This window comes from Camponotus floridanus, unplaced genomic scaffold (assembly GCF_003227725.1).
Source record: "Camponotus floridanus strain SB8 unplaced genomic scaffold, Cflo_v7.5 scaffold12, whole genome shotgun sequence".
NCBI lineage: Eukaryota > Metazoa > Arthropoda > Insecta > Hymenoptera > Formicidae > Camponotus > Camponotus floridanus.
Window position 1 is genome coordinate 819,571 of NW_020229237.1, and position 18,844 is coordinate 838,414.

An 18,844-nucleotide genomic window follows, 5' to 3' on the forward strand; every position below is an offset into this window, starting at 1 on the left:
CATAACTTATTTGATATTAAATAACTCTTGTTATATTTTATTAATAAGTTATATACATTTTTTGTTTACAATAGAATCACTTATAATTAATTGCTGATGACAAAAGACTTGCAATACTTTCTATATCCTGTCGATTAAATTTTTAATAGATCTGACACTAAAACGGATATCGATTATAAAATAGATGACATTTAATTAAAGACGAAAATATACGTACAGCATTTAGAAATACATACAGTTATACGCAAAAACATTTGCCTGCTTAATCGATACAATATTTAACTTAACACTTGATTAAGCTAAAGATCATGTAAATATTAGAAGTAGAATTTTTAAAAATAATTCGTCGCAGAATTTCAGTGAATAGTCAGCGAAATTTCGTGTGATCGATAAAAGCTCATATTAATTGATCTCTGATATAAAATGGAACAACAGCCGGATGACGTGAATATCATTCTAACCATCTACAGCTTCGATAATCTCAACTCACTTTGATAAATCCTGGATTATCAGTATCAATTTTTGAAACGACCCAAAATCGTGATACGTAAAGAATGCATCAGCTGTAAAGTGCAAACAGTGTTTGTTCTTGTGTATGCCATAACATTGAATCATTCGTTATACATCACAGGATGCAATGGATCTTCCGTTGCTCCCTGTAATACGAAATAATTTACTTCTGATGGAGACGGTGCGGAAAATCCAATCGCTCGGATAATTGAATTGTCGAGCTGATCGGAGGAAATCTCCTGCAGTCTTCGAAATTAATCTTTACTTTTTTTTTGCTATTATACAAACTATCATTATCTAGTACCAACCATAATTATGTTGAAGCGAAACTTCCGCAGAAGAATTTCGTTCTAATGAATCTATGAGCCAGATAGACGTTGCCAGAGAAACGAGTTTTGCTTTGAATTTTTTAATCTTTAGATCATATTAGACCAACGTGCGACCGAGTTTTTAGAATGAGATCATGTGTTGTTATTCATGGAAACTTATTTCATGATTAAACACGAATCTTCTCGTCTAGCTATTTTAGAAATTGAAAGTTATTAAAGAGTGTGACGATTGTGTTAGTTCAGTTATAAAAATCTGAACTGTCATGTGCAATAACGATTCGTCATGCCTTGTTTTAGCGATACAATCACATTTATCGAACTCAAATCTAATAAATGTAAAAGCGTTCTGTACATATGACGACCGTTTGCAATATTAGAAAGATTGATCAATAACGTAAGAGGCACAGAATAGAATTTGTCAGAGATTTGTTCGCGATTATTGTTCATTATCCTCCTCGCGAAATGATTTTATACGAAGCGCAAACTAGGTCGGAAGTAAAAGTTGTGTAATTGCGACTCTATCGACTCGGCTGGAATAACCGATTCAAAGCGAAAGACTTCGGGACTCTGGCTAGTTTTGCACGCTAAAGTAGCCGTAGTTGCCGTAAACTTCTTCCAATCTGAGGCTTTCGAGTGGCTCTACTCAATCGAAATGGCAATCGCTGCTTATATATATATATCGGTGTGATATGTATCACCAGCGTTCATTAATTTTGCACAATTGTAGCCAAACATTTAGTCCGAATGTTTTGATGTTAAAAGCGTCGTGCATTTTTAGATAAGATCTATTATCGTATCATGATACTCGTATGTTATAATAACAGCTTTCATTATGTAGGATCTATTATTGTATCATAATATTCTAAATGTATTTTTTTATAGTCTTTCTTTTAGCATTTTTTAATTAAAACGCAGACTCATCATATACATTGCACGATTCAAAAGTTACAATGTTAATAAAGTTTATTATCTCGTTGCTTTCTATTATTAAATGCAGTATGTTTATTTTAGTTTTCTTTTTTGAGTATCGATAATTATTCGGGAATTAATAAGTTTGTAAGATAAAACAAAAAACAGGAAAGATATTTTAGTAGAAATAAATTACTTATATATATACTATTTTTCGACATCATCATCATCCATTGAAACACTTGTCATAGTGTTGTACAAGCTTTTGTAAGTCCTCATTAAAGTACAGTGTGTCGCCAAATTAGAATTTCAATCTACTCCGAAAAGTTCATCAGTTCTCGTTGTCCTCGAATCGCTGCACTCCTTATGCTATACTTTTATGCATTTTGAACAGATGAAAGTCACTCATTATTAGTGCAAAGTCCGAACTCGATGATCAAGAAATCTCTAGAGCAGTGCAATGGGAATTCGATCATCTTTTCTACAGCTCGAATCTTGCACCACGTCACTTTTATCTGTTCACACACATGAAAGTGTGACTAGAAACAATTTGAAGGCAGCGATGAACAGTTAGAAGTTGATTGAGATTTCCAGTTTGGAATACTTTGATAAGGGTACAAAAGCTTGTGCCTCGTGACAAATACCTTAATTCGGATGACGATCATGTCAAAAAATTGTAGTGAAAATATATAAATAATTTTTGTGTATAATAAAGTGTTTTTCTGTTTCTCGTTTTATTTTGCAAGCTTACCAGATATTGATTTTTGAATAGTTCTCGTATACATATGAAGTGATAGCGCGTTGATAATGTCATATCGGAAATTATTATAATGTCATAGGAAATTATCGATATATTATGCGAATACTATAAGTTGTTCGATTACAAAACAATATATATTAATCACCACCCACTGCTCAAAATATTAAATTTAACACCCTCCGCCCATTTAATTAAAGTTTAAAAGACCTTTCTATGCGCGTATATTTTGAATGTGTAAGTTATTATGCGCTATCAATATGTTTGCCTACGCGCATTATTATTTCAAAATTACGCTGTCACACGCATACTTCTTTATATGCGTCAATTTTGACGCCGTTCACATTAATCTGAATTAAATTGCTAACAATCTATCGCATAGTAATTATATTCACTTTCCCCCAATGTGGATTGTCAATTATTGTTATATGTATATGCTTATCGGACAAATATTGTTGACAACGAGAGTAAAAGCTGCTGATTAGGAAAATATTTTCAAATAAAAGCCTGTTTGAGTAAGTACTCGTTCACATTAAGCATGCAAATTAATACTTCGATCTTGCTGTCTAGGCTAATTTGAAGATTTAAAGGGCTAACATAGAACTTAATATGCTGCATGCAAGTAATCTTATTATTCAGACATGTACTTATAATTTTGTTAATCGTTTATCGTCTGACGCATTTCCTGATTTTTGTTGAACGTTTTTATTACAGTTAATTCTTCAATTGCACAGATAAAATTATCTAGCTAGACGATGCATAAGTAGGTTAATAATAGAACTTGATACAATGATTCTTATGCTTACATGTCTAAATTATGTGCAACTGCAGAAGTAGAATTTATTGTGACGTTTTTTAATTTTGCTTTTAAGAACGCCATCAATGACATTTTAGATTCTAAATGACACTTGAAGTATAACATGATGTAGAATGGAATTTAAAACTACGTATCTATAATATAAGATGTTGACTATAATATCATATACATATATGTGATGTAATGATACTTTTGTATTTTCTTTTACATATCAATTTCTAAAATATTCCAAGTATTCATAAGTTGATAGTATCTTTGTAATATAATTTTTTCATGTTTCTCTCAACAATATAATATTTCTATAAAATATTTCCCTTTCTTTCATTTATGATAGCCAACATCTTATGTAAAATTATCATAAGATTTAATCATTCCATGCACGTGTATGATGCACAACCCTTCACATTTCTACCAAATATTGTTAGTTATAATCAATCAGTTCTATACAGTACTATCAGTACTATCAGTTCTATCAGTTTTATACATAACCATCCAATATATTAGACGTATTTTATATGGGAACTCAGATACTTCGCTATTAGCTACTGACCAGTTCAAAGTGATTTATTACATTTCAACTTTCAATCGTATTAGTCTCTCTGTTCTTACTATAATATCATCAAAGGAACGATATATATAGACTTTTGATATAATATTTTGCTAATTTATAATAATGCAATTATGTCAATAATAACCATTCTACTTGGTCCATTATACGAAATACATATAAAGCACATTATTATAAATTGTCAGAAACAAGTTTAATTAAAATATGTTTTAATTGTGAGTAATCTCATTCAATAATTAAACGAATGTACTGTTTTGAATTTCATAAAGACTGTTTAATATTAATCGAGGTTTAATTAATTTTTTTATAAATTACATGCATTATTATGCACATTGCATATTCTTACTCTTTAAAATAGAATCTGAGAAATTATATTTGTGCATATGTCATATCGACATCTGTCATGTTCACACATGAAGCCTTATTTCGTTTTCCGACGCGGATGATTTAACTTTAATTTAATAAACAAGTCATGCGCGTTCTATCTCATTCTTGTAAGATATTTGATATTATCATAAAATGGAAATATAAAATGCATATAACAGTATTATGTATAGTATTACAGATTGTATTAAATTAAAATAAAATATGATACATTTTAACTCATTCCGACCTTTTGCTAGTAAATGCCATCATAAATAAAATATGGCCATTTAAAGCAACTTCTCACTTTATCCATCTATAAAATAAAATATTTTATGTATGATGAAAAGATAAAGGATAAACATTCTTCAAATGTACAGAGGAAACATCAATGAAAGTATTTTCGCAGATATGTAATAATAAATGTATTTGGATTCAATATATCTTACTTGAAAAATTAAAAATATGCGTAAATTATAATTGTTAAATATTCATGAAGATTTCAATTTTGTCTCGAGATATATATTATGTTACAAGAATTTGTTTTAATTACTTTATTTTTACAAATGTCATTTATTTAACTCTTACATTATAACAGTTTAATACAAACTTTGTGAGAGTTAAATATAAATGCGAAATAATCATTGTCATATGTAGTTCCAGCGGTAAGGTTAACCATCTTCGTTTTGCATGATTAAAAGGAAAATATTTTCACTCCATGAGATATCATGGATTTTAATTCATTGGCCAAATTAAATCGCGGCGTTAGTAAGCCAACCGGGAACAGATCCAATTTACTAGAGATAAAAGAAACTCTGAGAGTATCGCGTAAAAGAAAAAAGCTGTGACATTTCCCAGAATAAATACGTCGGCTACAAGCAAATTACCGTCGACATAGCATTTTTTTCACGTATATCATTTTCTTTTCATTCTATAGAAAAATAGAAAAATATAGAAAAATAATTCTTTCTTAGATATATTATTCTTATACGAGTCGATTCTATATCCTATACATCTGCAATATTTCAAACTTTTTTGAAGGACAACGTTCCTTAATAAATTTGTGATATTACGCATGCTTTTCGTTGATTTTATCATTAATTTTGTTGTTGTGGAAATTTTACATCTTACAATCCTGTAATTATCATCAAATTTCTGTAATTATCAAAAATCGAAATTCATTCCAATATTAAATTATATATAAATAAAAGATGAACATAATATGTATCATCATAGGAATATATTATTCATATTAGTTTATTATCCATATAATTTAGTTTAATTTATTAATATTCGAAAATTATATTTATTAATATTAGAATACTCTCTCAATAATATTGCTTTAAATTCATGAAAAAAAAATAATTTCCTACGTTAATATTATACTACGTTACTATTTTAATAAAAATATATATTGGCATTACAATTCTTAAGATCTTATTTATCTTGTATTATTTATCTTGTAAATCTAAGCACAAACTTTATAATTTAACATTAAATTAAATAAATCACATAATGTCGCATACGATGTTATATATTACAACGTTATCTTTCACATCCCTTCTTAGGATGGTACCATATCTCTGTCGATTGCTAATGTATAGACAATTTCGAACACAGCTATAACATTCGCTGATAACAGGCCATTAATTATCACTTCGGAAAACAGATAATCGCTTGGGAGAACATCGTTCTGCGATATAACACATTGATCCGCTCTTAACGTGCTTCTTCTTGCGTCATAAAACTACTTTATTTATACTTTATTATGAATCATATCATTTTTGGTACTATTGATTTAAATTAATCTTGATTGGCAAATTTACACATGATTTCATAGAAATAATTTTTATATTAATTTATTTAAAAGCAATATAAAAATATCGCGATAAAATGAAAGTAAAACTCTTCTATAAAATTTTTTTATATGATATATATTTTTATAAAAAAATTTCTCTGTGTTTATACACGTATATACATTAAACAGAATAATAGTTATTTCAATTTTTGTTTTCACGTCGTGTATTTTGTACAATTTTATGTCCCTATTTGTGTACATTTTATTTCATTTTTACTAGTAATAGACGTGTCATTTTATGAAATCGGGATAAGTTACATAACTATCGAATATAAATTTGATATGCGTCGTTAGCATAAAAATGCTTGGAAAAGTCTGTAAAACGATCTAACATTTGTGGAGAAAATACGAGGGTTAGCCTTTAGAAAATATATAAGCGCGATATCTGCAGTATACTGTTACTAGCACACGGGTGCAAAGTCAATTTTGTCGGTAAAAGGGTGATGATAGCTACGTGATACTCGATATTATGTTAACACGGATCTTACAAATTTTATCAAAATGACAAGCATCCGTGACGAAGCTTTTTAGAAAATAAGGAAGCTCGGTTTTTTTTATATAGGTACATATATCTCTTTGCATAATTCTAATTAAAATGTCGTAGACACTTTATATATAGTTCAAGATAACTATACAGAAGCGAATATTGAGCAAAACAGAAATCAGGAAGATTGTAACAGTATGTGTTGACAATTAAACTCTGCATTTGACGCGCAGCTGTAAGTTTGATGCAAAGCAGTGTGTTTGGCAATGATAGTTATTGTTTATAGAACGCAAACTACATCCAACTTTTATTCCTAAACAAATGTACTATGAAAGTGAATTTATATGACGATTATTTGACGATTATTAATCAACGATTACGATTATTAAAAACGAAAACTTTATCATATAGAATTATGGAAAAAATAAAATCTGCAACCTATATAAAATTTTGATAATATGAGATTTTTATAATATAATCGTGTTACTATATCTATTGATGCTAATAACCGTACGATATATCTATTTTTCTAATTTATTATAAAAATAATTTCTATGGCATTTATATATTATTTATAATAGATTATTAATAATTATTTACATTTTGAAAAAAATTACTTATTACATAAAATGCGAAGAGCAAAATTCAATAAAGATAGCTTGCGATTTACTTAAGGTGAGTTTTGATCATGTTATCAAAGATATCAAAGTTTAATAATCAAATAAAGTCACGGAAAATTGAAGAATTCCATTATATTACTTACAGGTATTTTGATAATTTCTTTAATACCGATAAAAGAAGATGCATGATTTGTGAAATTAGAATCGTTTATATATATATATATATATATATATATATATATATACAAGAGAGATATGTACATATGTGCAACAGTTAAACTAACTCATATAAATTCGCCGCGAATTCACGTAAGCTGCTTACTCATCCGCGTGTGCACGGCTTAACACGCGAGCACCAAGCTTATTGTTGCAAACGACAATCTGTCGTATAGCAATCTTTCTCATGGTCGACGATAATATTCAATTAGAAGCAGCAATTATATAGTTATATGCGTGCTTTTCCATATGACTATTCTTGTCAATGTGTTATAACATCTGCAAACAATTTCGCTTCCCAATATGTCGTTGCGAATGAACTTTACTAATTATGACATTTTTAATCAGAAATGATAGCGATACGCAATTTCCTGACGAATAAATTTCAGATGATTCGATGAGATCATATAATTTTGCGACGTATATACGAGGAAAGTATTGCATTTCGAACTATTCATTATTTTGCTGTATTACTGAGAATCGTCTGATTTCGTGACAGAAATCTATTTGTTCTCCGCTTATATGAAAGTAGTTTAGTTTATGAACGAAATGTCCTCTCCATCTTGTTATCGATTTTTGGATGAATTAATATCGAGGGCACGAAAGAATTCTAGAAGGAAAGAAGGAAAGAGCGGAAATGGAAAACTCATAACAGATCTGTTCTTTGGCTTTGAAAAAAGTACATTGATAACTTTCTGAGAATCGCTGAAAGATCTATCACGATCGCTATAATTCGACGTTACGTGGGAAATGCCATCGATCCCGACGACGAATAGATTTCTATTTGATAAATCGACCGCATCCATCATAAGTTCTCAGCAGTTCCAGTTAAGTGACATTCGTCGGGCTTTGCATTTGTCAAGCTTCACGATCGAGTTAGTCAGCTTACAATTTGCTTAACATGCGCATAGACATTAGCGATTCTCATTCAAATCTTTCTCTTTGATCTATACACAATATTACTATAATGCTATTTGTCACTATAATGTTATTTGTCATATTTAATATTAAATAAAGAAAATAATACAATAAACAAATATGAGAGAAGCAAAGCGAATCTCGTAAACAAAATGACAAATTTATATAATATAGAAAATAATTAACACACATGGATATATGAAATTCGAGTTAATAAATTTTGCAGTTGTTAAGATAAAACGTTTGAAATGCAAAAAAAATTTTGCATATATCAGCAAAAGTACTTAAGGCGAAAGAAACCATTCCAATTTTTTCCAGGGATCCTCGAAAATTTTACAAATACCTTTCTATGCTGCGTCCGCACTCCCGTCTCTTGTTTGATTTGATATTATCATAGGAGTCCTCTAGCCTACTTGACGTTATAAAATGTTGAAGAATGAGAGCAAATACCACCGGAGAAATAGTCAGCAGAAATTCAAGGACGAATATTCCTTCGTCCTGTATTTCGGAATTTATTTGCATCTTTGTGCGCATCTTTGTGAGCTCTTTTTATTACTTCAAACAAAGGAACGAGTCACAAGGCGATTTCGACACATGAGGGAAGAAAGCAAGTTATCGCCGTAACGCGGGTCACACACATAGTTTTAGAATTGATGAAAAATGAAAGCAAATCGACGGGCTACACGTGAAAAGTTTCCGAAATGGAATCCTTTCTCACGAATCTTTTCTCAAGCTCGATGAAATGCTTAAGTCGACTCGAGTTTCTTTTGAGTGTAATTCTCGAAGACAGGAAGTTACGAGACCAGCGTGGATGGTACGGCCTTTCCCTAGCAACTATGACGTCAATCAAATATCTCGCATTACGAAACAAAGCTCCGCGGATCGGACAGCAATATTATTGCGCTTTATCGATATAAAATTAAAATATTTTTTGAAACTTGAAAATTAAACTCAAGTCGCTTCTGTAAAAATTATGAAAAACAAACTTATTTGCAATTCGGACGGGAATTTCATATTATATTCATATTATATTCTATAGCCGCAAGCGTGTTGGACAATATGCAAATATGCGACTTTGTCTTGAAAAAATTGCAACATCTAATTGCGAAAACATGAAAAAAGTTCTTCGCGTGTTTCGCTCCACAGGATTATTAAATAATTCTTCAGATAGCGACGCACCACAATCGCGCACGAATGCTTTTGCTTAATTTCATTTTCGGTAAGGATGATAATTCATGTAGCGTTTCAGATAATGTCTTATCTTAAGTTACAAATAAAAATCAAACGATTAACGAGCAAAGTTGGCAATTAGCAAAGTGATAATCAACCTAGTAATCCTATATCACGTATGCTAATGAGTTGCGAACTATTTGATGCATCTGCAATGATATGCAAGTATTATAACGAACTAAGTATTATAACAAAATTACCCACACACACATACATTTAAATATGTAATAAATTATATTTAAATATATAATAAATACAAGTAATCTAAAAGAATATAAATTCCAGTGAACATTAATATTAATATTGAAAAAAAGAAATGTTTGTATTTCACGATTATATAATTTAAGTGTAAAATTGCAAATTTACACAATCCTATAAATTGGATTTGACATTTAGGATAGTGATAATTTTTGCCACGAAACAACACGAATGATTTATATCTCGATATACATATTAATTGAAATACATACAAAAAGGTTTTCAAATATAGCTCGCTCGTCGCAAATTGCACTAACCGCAGACTCGAGTGGTTAATATTCGCTTGAAGCACATTTTTCACAAAAATGGCACATACGGATAAATTTCACGCATAAAATACGGCACATATAATGTCGTTACGTATAATTGCTCTGTGATTATATGTTCGGTAAATTTTTCTCATCGTTATAAACTCGCAAAATGAGTTGTCAATTTTGCGAGGTAATGCACAATTATAGAATTTAAGATTTAATATATAATAGATATGTACGCCGTATGTAATTGTAACCGCTATTAAATATTTGAGTACTAATCTCTCCGAAAGTTGTCGCAGAGCTGCGACACGCGGCAATCCTGTTATAATTTCTGCGGTTACGGACTGCCGCGTCGTCTCGAAATTCAAATCGGGTTTTGCAGGCGCGCCTCTGGTAATTAGAAAGTTCATTACCCTGACAACAGATTGACAACAGCAGAAACCCGTATCACCGCTGTCGCAGCTCGGCAATTCTACGAGGTCTCCCGGCTTTACCGCTTTAGACTTGCATCTATCTGCATTCGTATCATCGGCAGGTATCCGCTATTGATGGCAAAGCCCACACGCATCGCCCACTAGAAAACCGTCCGTCCATCCTACGTCCTGCGTCAGAAAGTCACTCGCGGATAACAATATCAATTGTTAACTAAAATACAAAACCTCTCTCTGTACACATACATACTGTATAAGACAGCTATAACTATTTATTTCGTATGGATCGAACATTGAAAGTCTTTGTTGAAGTAAACGTTATTTCTAGTCTCATAAATTTGGATCTTTTTGTCGTAGCCAGATCTCAGGAGCGTTGAAAATTCAATATCCGAATAATCTTTCAAATAGGATTATCATGTTTTAGATTATGGCAATGCCGCCCGATTCGATTATGCATTATGAGATTTCGCGGCGTCAAAATCATACGGTATATTCTAGGCACAGGACATGTCTGTAATGTCGTTATCGCTTAACACAATTTTCACATAACATCTTCGTCGCATAGAATATTACGAGCTATATTAGTTTCATCAATTAACGAAACTGATCTAGCTAGACTAAAATTCTTTCTTCCGAATTATCAACTCACGCGTATTTTCGTGTTCGATGTTACACTACGAAAGATGATGATAAGAAATTTCACATTGAAAATTAAGATATTAACACATTTCAGAAAGACATTGATTCTAAATTCGATTCGAAAAAAGAGAATTTATCGCTAAAATATTTCTCATACATTTTATTCAGTTTACGGTACACATACGCGCATAACGCCTTGCATAAGTTATCTTATATGTTAACTACTATAAAGTGGTTAACATATCGCATTTCCTGTGACAGAGGCTTATTCTATAGAATGTTTACAAGCTGCGACATGCGACAAGCAGCGACTGGCACAATGTCGTTCCGAGTGATATCATTATTTCGCTGCGCCATGGAAGTTATTGTGGGCGATTTACTAATGCACGTCGAACATCATCCCTCGGATTTATTTCGCTACCGTCGTTTCATCCGAGATCCTGCCGGAAAAGTTGGTGTCGATCCTGAGGGAGAAAAATAATTGGAAAACATCGTCGCACAAACTAGATGAACGATGATACAGTCCAATCTTGTCATTATTTTGTTCGTTCGACCATACATATTATCGAAAGCATTCTAATATATTTATATAGTTCACGTCGACTAATTTACGAAAAAAATATGACATGGATGAGCGGGAACAAGAAGAGAAAGATATTTATTTTCTATTTCTTCATTTCTCTCATGCAAAAGGTATCGCGCGAAATGTTACTAAAAATGGAAATTCAATCCCGTACAATCTGAGCATCCGACATAAGATGAAATTAACTTTTCCCTTGTTTAAGCACGCATAATTCATAAAATAAAAAAAAATACTCTTTCGATTTTATGCATCTAGATAAATACAATTTTTTTTATATGACTCGTTTTGTAAAATAACAAAACCACTTTATTCGTGAATAAGTAAAACTAAGAGGGTGTAATGTGCTTATCACATATGTTCTAAAGCACCGCATAATGCTTAAATATCGCAACAACGTGGTTTGTTGCCACGCGGACCCAAGGTGTTAATTACTTGGCCACGATATCATTCTTGATTACGAGACACGAATTTTAATCTCAATAATCTGCTTTGCGCACGATTAAATTTATAAAAGTTCCATTATCTTGACAATAATCATCCCGATTGGAAGTAGATGCAACTGCTTTTGATCATAAATACTTGCGATTTACGTAACGACAGCATAGCGAATAAAAGAAGATGAGTCTTTCACAGGAAATATAACGATCGGGAATTATTTATTTCAATAGATATATAAAGCGTTCTCTCTTCAATGCAGAATACAATACAAAATAATCAATCAAAGTTTTCCACAGATTTTTGTCTCTTATATTTTTTCCACTCAGAGAAGCAATGCATAGAACGCACATTAGCTTACAAATTTTCGTCGTGGAAAAAAATCGATCGCAGCCTATGGATGAATATTTCTCCGAGGAAAAAACGATAAGTTCCGCCGATGGCGACGAACAATTCGCCGTTATCACTTCATTTTTTTCCCCAAATCACCCCCCATAGAATAGAATCGCGCCGTAAACGCGCGGCGAACAGCGTCGACAATCGTGGGAGCTTTCATTGAACGCCGAAATGGCATTGTGTGTGTGTTTCAGCAGCATCCGAACGCGACCAACAGTAGCGAGACGAGCGTGGGTGGCGTGTCGGGTGCGTGCGGAAGCAGCGGCATACCGGCGCCCGGGGAGGCCGGATGCAGCAGCAGGGGTGGAAGCAGCAGCGGCGCCGGCGGCGGCGGGGGCGGCGGCACCGGGGCCGGACAAGGCTGCGAGCAGACCCGCGGGGGCCCGTCTTCTCATTCACGGGAGAGCCACGCCAAATTTCGACACGGCCTGCTGCAGCTTATGATCCACACGATCGATCCGCTCCACGACGGTCAGTCCCGCGCCGGTATACCAACTCCACACTCTATCACTCTCGCTTGCAGCTTATGGCTTTTCTGTTTAGCACGTCTAAATTTGTGTCCCGCCTGTTCTCTCTGTCCCTCGCGCGTCCCAGGTCTCGTGTAAATAATAATACGCGAATAATCCGCGTCCACTTCTGTCATCATTCTCAACTTTTTTCTTTATGATACGATTTGTTTGCTCGTGTTAGAAGCTTTGAAAAAAATATATTGTAATTTTATTATAATCCTGTAAGAATCTAATTTGATCTCGATAACATTTACAAAAGAGTACCTATTATAAGTAAGAAGAAGGTATGCATATATGGTATAATATATATACAGTACCGGTCAAAAATATATCACCTTTTTTAAGGATAATTTAATTCAAAGTGTATGTATTTAATTAATTTTTCTTAAGTTGCTGTGTTCATTATTGAATGAAAAGTCTATTGTTAAATAATCTATATACTATTAAAACAGGTGACTAGATAGAAATATATACACTTTGAATTAAGTTATTCACTTTGAGTCAAGTTATTCTCAAAAAACGTAAAGGTGATATATTTTTGGCCGATACTGTATGTATATTTTTTTTAATAACAATATTGCACATGCAAAATATATTTATTCAAAGCAATGAAATATCGAAGCTGATTTTTTCTTGCTGGAATAAATGAATGTAAATATAGGCGAATCTTTTATAGCTCTCTCTTTCCCTTTCATATAAAACAAAAATCAGACAAGATTGAAGTGGTCGTGACGTGAACATGCGGAAAGTTTAGCGGTGATAACAAAGTTTCCGCGGAATTTCAAACGAATATTAATAAATGCTCGATCGATTCCAATTAAGAATCTCCCATTAGTAGAACGTCGCGAAACGCAGCTCGACAAAATTTTTTTCTAGCAACGCAATTCTATTGCAAATTTCTCAATTATTATTTTACAACTATCAATTTTCGCTTAGATAACAATCAAAAACATAATTGTGATGTTATCTGATAGTCTTTTTCTTCGTTGTATACACTTCGTTGTTAGTTTGTAGAATTGATAGATGAGGCTTTTGTGATAATAGTGCCGTAGGCAAACTGAATCGGCGGACTTTTGAAAGCTGATTTCGACGACATTTCTTTCAGACAAGTCGCAAAATTTCCGACAGCTCGACGGATAAAGTGTTTAAATGTAGAACTATATATGCGACCGTTTAATAAAAATCCCGCAACTTTACGTAGACAGACAGAAAGGCTAATATATATATATGCATGTATATATATATATGTGTGTGTGGGTGTGTCTGTATGTGTGTATACTTAAGCCTTTAATCTCTTCGAAAATTCTACCGCGTGAGATAAAATTTCATTTCCGTAATTTAAATGCCGTAATTAAATTTCACGTAGTAAGATATCTCGCGACTAAACTTAATTAATAAATTCATAATTTCTTAATGATAAGCAAGTAATAATTTCTCAAAGATTTAAAAAATTATGTCTACACGATTCTGGATGTGAAAAGAGTTTAAAGTTACAGTTTTGAACATTGTGATTTATATGATTATTACAAAAGAATTTTTTAAATAAATTAGCGTATATTTTAATATTTAACTCATGGTACTTCTAATTTTTATACAATTTTTGTGTTGTGAAAAACAAAAAGCACGGACGGTTTTTCTCCTTATAAATTAACGAAAATGGTTCAATTATTTTATCTTGTGAAAAGCTTGACTTAAAAGAAGCGAATTATAGATTTGACAAACAAATTAAGTGGAAAACTTTCTCTCTTCTGCACATCTTTCTGCAAATTGTCAAGTGAAACACTGAGAGCATCGCTCATTTATAACGAAAATCTGAAAATGTGCGTGAAAGAAGGATAGTGTACACATTTTCGGAAGATGCATGTTGAGACTTGACAATCATAGTTTTATGAGAAACGTAGCTGTATGCGTACATATTAGTCTTTTGCTGCTTTGAGTTTATTTATCGGATTTACAGCATGCATATTATATCGATTGCAACGGTAAGAATCATTTAATGCACGATATATGTACTTATAGTGCGTAGAAGAACGGCATCTATATAGTTCTCCATTTCTTATATTTATAGAATTCTAGAGTCATAACGAATATATTTCATATAATGTTATCTTAATAAATATACAAAGTATTATTGAGTTACATTCACATATATGTGTGTATGCTATATAAACCTGATATACGCGATAAAAAACTCCTCTTGCAGGAATTTTGTATCGAACGCCCTTAGAGCTTGATTGGTTTAAATTTTCACTGTGTTCGGGATGTGTCCAAAAATAGTTATCGATGACGAACGTGATCGCCGAAGAACGCGGCTTAGGTTATAGCCTCTCTGTTAATAAATAATTCGGTGGAGATTGGAAAAGCGTAGGAAGGCAATGCCATGATGATGCTTTTCACTCTAAATTATTAGCGTTAATCGTTTCCAATATTTAATAACACATTATATTTCGTTATTTCAAGTTCATTATATTAATTCAAACGTTACTCCATAATTGATGCTTAACTCCTCGTTTAGCTCGTATCGATGCTATGTCGTGCTTTAATTTATTTTCTGCGCTGTAAAAAAAGACGACCTATCATCAAATAGATTTGCGTCATCTATATATTAAGAATTTCCGTTCGTCTCATGAATAAAAGTATTTTTACATATCCAATTATTTTCACATCGCTATGCGTCCGCAACTGAATATGTCATAACACATGTACATTTGCCGCCTCTCTTACAAATATTCATGACCATCATGAATGTAAAGTATTTGTTATTATACATGCGCAAGAATAATTGAACTATTTATGAATAGAAATAACTAAAGCCGGATAAATTCTATGAAAAATTCGTTAATAACAATGGAAACATTTATTATTATAGTTATAAACAATGAAAATTCGATTTAATCTGATTACAATGTGAATTTCAATCAATCATCACGTTATGAGTCTTTCCATTAAATGCTAGACATGAGTGATTCATAAAACTTCGACTAAAATACAGTTAATCGATAAGAATTCCATCTGATATGTCGAGAGTTTGGAATACAACTTCATTCAAACTTATCGTTATAATCAGTCATCGTAAATAGTTGTCAAATTGAATCTTACATACATAACATACTCTACGATCGTTATGTTGAATCACGATTAAGGGCAAAATAGAATTTTATTTTACTAAGGGATACGAGAGGATAATTAAATATACACAATCGCGATATATATCGACGCGAATAGAGAACAGAGAAAGATAAAATGGGCGCCGATACGATGCGTGAAAGTATCGCTTTGGTACGATAAGACCTAAAAAACGAATACGAGTCCATGATATTTCTCTCTTGTTCGCGGACATCCCGTATCCGCATTTATAGATCAAAGCGCTTTGGGGGGAACATTATTTTATTGTGATATCGCGTCACAGTTGCCGCATACGCGTGCAGGTGGAATTAACGAAAGCGGAAAATGGAAAACGCGATAACGTTTCCATTTTCTAAACCGCCAGATTATCGGATTACAACGCAACGGCCCGAATTTTGTCTCTCGTCCCGCTGAAAAACCGCGCCGTTAAGCCGACCCTTAGCTCGGTTCTCTGACGTAAATTCAATGCTCATCAATCTTATTCGTATCGCTAAATAAATAATGTATAAAACAGAGCGACGGACCATTCAGTACACGGGCATTCGTGACAGACGAGAAAATCTCCGCGGAAAATGTCGGCTTAAAGCCAACGTGCGATGTATCATTTAAGATCGTTTCGGTCAATACTTTTTATTAATCCAAACGCGCAAAAATGGAGGTGAGATAAAAATATTGTGAAATTCTTTGAAAGAAACAACCTCGCTGTGTTGATTCCCTTTGACTCTGTTATGTACGTATCATTAATACGAATCGGTTCAGAAATAAGTACAGAGTTTAGATTTTGTCTCTTAGGGATAAAACGCGACGACGGTGGCGAATCACACGAAAGAATCTAATAGATGGTCACCTTTTCTTCGCAGTAGTAATGTGTGACCTGACCTATTTGTGTGACCGTCTTCAGCCTCTACATACGTCGTATATAGACGGCTCCGAAATCAATCCTACGAGGTTGCCAGGCTCGCTCATGGATTAAGATCCTTATCAATCTCGTGCCGTGCACGAGTTTTCTGTATTTAATTTAACGCTTAACAAACGCCATCGCATGAATTCATTTGAGAACCGCGAAAAGAAACGGCTCTCTGTCGTTTTCAAAAATAAACTTGCGATTTTTTATTAGATCGATCGGATAATTTTGTGCGAAGGGATGCTGAAGAGAGGAGAAAAGATTGCGAAAAAATTATTTTCCCATGATTTCAGTGCAAATATCATTTAAAAAGAAAAACGACGCAATTGGCGCAATTATGGATATTTAATATATCATTGTGGAAATTCGGGAATTATCGCTAAAGAGATTGTATCACCGAAAGCTTAACGTACTGTAACAATTTACCATAATTATTATACAGCTGCAGAATGCCGTATCGCGCGATTCATTTGAGAGACACGGCAATAAATATGTTACCAGTGTTCGAATATTACAAAGATGTCGGAAAGGATAATCTATCTATTGTACAGAATACATAATCATAATATTATATGCCGATATTACATACTAGCAATTCCGCCTTAGATTGATAAGTCGCGGATTACGCCGGTAAGTCACCCTCGATATTCCTTCCGCTTTTCCCCTGGCAATTCTATTTCGTGTCCATTACGTCGCTATCATCTCTTTTCCATTAAATACGCGCATTACTCTCAAGAAATTAATTGTAAACGTATTATTTTTAATTAATGTTATGTTAATTATCTTGAATGGATGACTAAAATTGTGAGATTTTTACGATCATATGTCATCCCAGTGTCATCACTCGTCTATAACCTCTGGTGAATCGTATTTCGTTGAGACAATATTTACCGTATATAAATTCCAATTTCTTCTTCTTCCAAAATTGTCATATGCAAACACTTCCCTTCCAATTCGTGACACGTATTCATCGTGAAATGAAAAAAAATTCAACATTAATTTGAAGAATCACGCGAAATAATGGTTGCGACTATTCGGCTCGACAGCATATTAATTTCCACCATCAATCTTCTTTAGATTACTGAGAAGTCCGAAAATGAAATGAAAGTTTTTATCATTTATTTGTTTTTCTTTCTTTCTTTCTTTCTTTGTGATAGCATTGACTCTTTCGCAATTATATTTTATAGGAAAAATCCTTTTCAAAGAAATAATTTTAACGAGCGTAATTAAGAGGGATAAAGAGATATATAATCACAGCCCTTACAAATCAAAAACTTGTTATCTCGTAGAGATAAGAAGTATACAGTTTTCGAAACGAATTTTTCTTCGATGATATAATTTTAATATTTTTTTATCAGTTTTTTTATCATTTGACATCTCTTCCAACTGGATGTTTTATCTACGATAACTCGTGTCGCTCGAAAATACGGCGGCATATAATGCTTCAAGTGATGCCAGTTCGGTTTTCTAGTGACATCCGAACGTGTATGTTTCTCGTGTCGCTTGAATCCCTGCTCCCGCCACCTAATCTCACGATATAGGCCATCCATAGCTAAACTTTGGGATTGCTAGATAATGTATCGATATGTATCGGACATTGCATTGTACGAGACTGGAAAGACAATTCTTTATTTCAAAGCATATCGCAAAATATAAATCTTTTCTATAAGAAAACGAAAAATATATTCTGGCAATGCACGCCAATTTTCTAAAATTGCTCCATGTCCGGC

The 18,844-nt window shown here is 32.7% G+C and overlaps 1 protein-coding gene across 5 annotated transcripts in view; it reads left to right on the forward strand.

Moving 5' to 3' along the window:
- LOC105258941 (sodium/potassium/calcium exchanger Nckx30C) overlaps positions 1–18,844 on the forward strand; it is a 54,985-nt gene that overhangs the window by 13,367 nt on the left and 22,774 nt on the right. For 2 of the 5 annotated variants that reach the window (XM_011270533.3, XM_025415351.1), the window contains one exon: positions 12,770–13,061. In XM_011270533.3, the coding sequence (XP_011268835.1) occupies positions 12,770–13,061 (292 nt within the window). The remainder of the gene's footprint in view (positions 1–12,769; positions 13,062–18,844) is intronic. The other 3 variants (XM_011270534.3, XM_011270537.3, XM_011270535.3) reach the window with 2 other exon arrangements.